We start from the raw sequence: 3,046 nt of genomic DNA, 5'->3' as shown, positions 1-3,046 counted from the left end.
GCAGGTAAAATAAGATTTTCTTCTTCCTGCTCCTTTTTGGTCAAGGAATATGTTTCAGTTGATAGTTGTTTTTTGTTTGTATGATTTTGAATATTGCCATGATCGGAAAACAAATAAATAAATGAAATGAAATATACCTGTCACTTGCATATTTTACTAGCATTTGGCTGGTGGGCCTAAATGTTGCTGACTTACAACCCTGTCTATTTTTATGTATGTATGTATGTATGTATGTATGTAGGTGGACGATATGAAGGGATTTTGCGACCTTCTAAAAATGTCTGTGGAGGACTTCAGTCACCTTCTGGACAGAGTAACACCTATCATCCAGCAGCAGGACACCCATCTAAGAAAGGCCATTAGCCCAAAGGACAGGCTCTCTGTGACATTACGGCTCCTGGCTACAGGTCAGTCTACAGTACACACAAATCTTGATAGTATGGCTGGACAATGTACAATAATATAGGGTGTACAAATCATAGAAATAATTGATGTAGTATGTGACATCTATAATTCTCATGCATTAAGACAGTAATAAGTTTTTGTGGTGGAAACCCAATGACAGTGGACTTTTTTTTCTGAAAAGATGGAATTGAATGAATTACTGGAGAAACTATGTAATATGTAATATGTAATTTAATGTAAACAAACTAATTTCCCATATGTCTCTGCTCACTATTATTCCACTTTGCCTGAATTGTCATTTAAGAATCTGTATTCACTTTGACAGGTGAAACATTCAACTCATTGAGTTTCCAATATCGGATTGGAAGCACAACTCTGAGCAGGATTGTTATGGAGACCTGTGTAGCCCTAACTTCTGTGCTACGCGAGGATTTCCTGAAGGTAACACAGTCAGAAACACTTACGACCCTAACTGTACGTCACATGATCTGTGATGATTTCTTTAAGCACAATACACAAGAATTATGCTTTCACTATTGAATATTTTTAATCACACCTTTTTTAACTTTACTGAAGGGTGTGATGGTATGGTGTGAAATGTCAACTAACCATGCTATCAATGACATCCTACTCAATATTATATGATTGTCTGAATTTGTTTTGTTTTTGTGCATATATAAGCCATTGTTAACATTTCTTTATCTCACTTTTGGTTCACAGACACCAAGAACTGAGCCAGAGTGGAAAGCCATTGCCAAAGAGTTCCATGACAAGTGGCAGTTTCCACACTGCCTGGGTGCAGTAGACGGGAAACACATTTTCATTCAACCTCCTGCCAACAGTGGAAGCATGTATTACAACTACAAGTCCCGGTTTTCCATCATACTCATGGCTGTAGTTGATGCAAATTATAAGTTTGTTTATGCAAGTGCAGGAACCCAGGGCAGAGTGTCAGACACTGGCGTGTTTGCACAATCAGACTTGAGAGCTGCAATGGACAAAGGCCTACTTCATGTCCCCCTTGATGACACACTGCCCAACACTGATATCTTGATGCCCTACATGTTCATTGGAGATGAGGCCTATCCACTCAGAGCAGACCTCATGAAGCCTTACCCCTTCCGAAACCTGAACAGGAGTCAGATGCTCTTCAATTACCATCTGTCTCGGGCTCAACGAGTAGTGGAAAATGCCTTTGGAATATTAGCCAATTGCTTCAGAGTTTTCAGAACAACTATTTCCCTGGATCCAGTCAAGGTCATGAACATCATCTTTGCATGTCTGTGCCTGCATAACTTCTTACGTGACAGAAGATCTGATGCCTACTTGCCACCTGCCTATGTGGATTCAGAAGATGCCAACCATCAGCTGATTGAAGGTGCATGGAGGAGAGAGGGCATACTACAGCCTGCACCAGTGGGGAGAGCAAGAAATCCCTCTGTTGAAGCGAAGAGGCAACGAGACAGACTATGCCAATACTTTGTGTCACCTGCAGGAAGTGTTTCATGGCAGGAGGGCATGGTGTAGGCTTAAAATCAGAGATGCAGGAAGTAGGGGTGCTGAGGGGGCTGTAGCACCCCTACTGGCTGTAGCTGCAAGGCAAAACTGTTTACTAAACAAATCGATATAAAAACATTTATTTTTTGAGTGTAGCATTTTAGCATAAGCTGGCTGAGAAACATGGTTACGTGTTAAACGGTTGAAATCCACCCTTTGTTATTTTTTATATTTCATTTCATTTCATTTCAGAACATCCATTGTATTTTCTGTGTATCTGATGCATAAACGCAGACAGGTTAGATGTGTAGCTTGTTATCTGTCTCTCAATTTACGGCCTCACTGGTTACAGGACATATGAATGTATTATTTCATTTAGTAAATGTATTTCTTGTTTCTGTCACAGATCTGTAGTGTGACATGCTTTGAATAAGAGCAAGCAATGATCATGTCAACTCATTTGGCAATGGCTTGAATGTAGCGAACATTGCTTGACATTAATTTAATATGTAATAGTTATTGCACTATAACTTTTAAGAGTGAGAATGGTTTGATTTTAGCCAGTGTACCTTTCTAAAAAATACAGGTTAATTGTTCTCTTTACACTTTTTCTGTTTTTATCATTACAGTTTATTATTACAGTATTATTATATTCTAGTTATTTGTGTGGCTTTAAGTCCATGATATTTGAAAAGATTTACCTTATTCTATTTTAAACTGTTTATTAAAAACAATGCAAACAAAACAGTTGACTGCTATGCATGTACTCAATTTTGTTTTATTTTGTGTCATAAGTCATAAAATTCAATGACCAAAAACAGTTCAGAGCATTCAAATATAAATATATAAATACTGAAAAGACATGATAACATGTCCATATACATAAACAAATCTCTTTTCAAGGCACTTAGAAGAGAACAGTAGTGCAAAAAAAAGTGCAAAAGTTAACTTGTATCCTGATCAACCACTGCCAATTTTCAACTATTATTCGTCTTCATTTATCATCCTTATGAAGGACATTGGTTGAGGCCGGAGGCTTTGAGACTGGGTCTGTTGGGCTGGTTGGCTCTGGAGCTGGAGACTGTGCTGGCTCTGATATGGTGGATGTGGCACTTGCATTGGCACAGCTGTGTAACGGTCATAC

The 3,046-nt window shown here is 38.5% G+C and overlaps 1 protein-coding gene across 1 annotated transcript; it reads left to right on the top strand.

Moving 5' to 3' along the window:
• The first annotated feature begins 249 nt into the window (after positions 1 to 249).
• Positions 250 to 2,439, top strand: LOC126383483 (uncharacterized). The gene is made up of 3 exons (XM_050034004.1): positions 250 to 407; positions 731 to 846; positions 1,126 to 2,439. Exons 1-3 carry the CDS (start codon positions 251 to 253, stop codon positions 1,930 to 1,932), a joined length of 1,080 nt encoding a protein of 359 aa, XP_049889961.1. The 5' UTR covers position 250; the 3' UTR covers positions 1,933 to 2,439.
• The last annotated feature ends 607 nt before the right edge of the window (positions 2,440 to 3,046 follow it).

Source organism: Epinephelus moara, chromosome 22 (genome assembly GCF_006386435.1).
Source record: "Epinephelus moara isolate mb chromosome 22, YSFRI_EMoa_1.0, whole genome shotgun sequence".
In the NCBI taxonomy this organism is placed as follows: Eukaryota; Metazoa; Chordata; class Actinopteri; order Perciformes; family Serranidae; genus Epinephelus; species Epinephelus moara.
Note: the sequence above shows the minus strand (reverse complement) of the source record. Positions and strands in the feature narration are given on the sequence as shown.

Bases quoted from the DNA above. Each gene is read 5' to 3' on its own strand.
- LOC126383483 (XM_050034004.1), top strand. From the start codon at position 251: ATGAAGGGATTTTGCGACCTTCTAAAAATGTCTGTGGAGGACTTCAGT. The intron at 408-730 runs GTCAGTCTACAG...TCACTTTGACAG, and splicing joins ATTACGGCTCCTGGCTACAG to GTGAAACATTCAACTCATTG. The intron at 847-1,125 runs GTAACACAGTCA...TTTGGTTCACAG, and splicing joins TACGCGAGGATTTCCTGAAG to ACACCAAGAACTGAGCCAGA.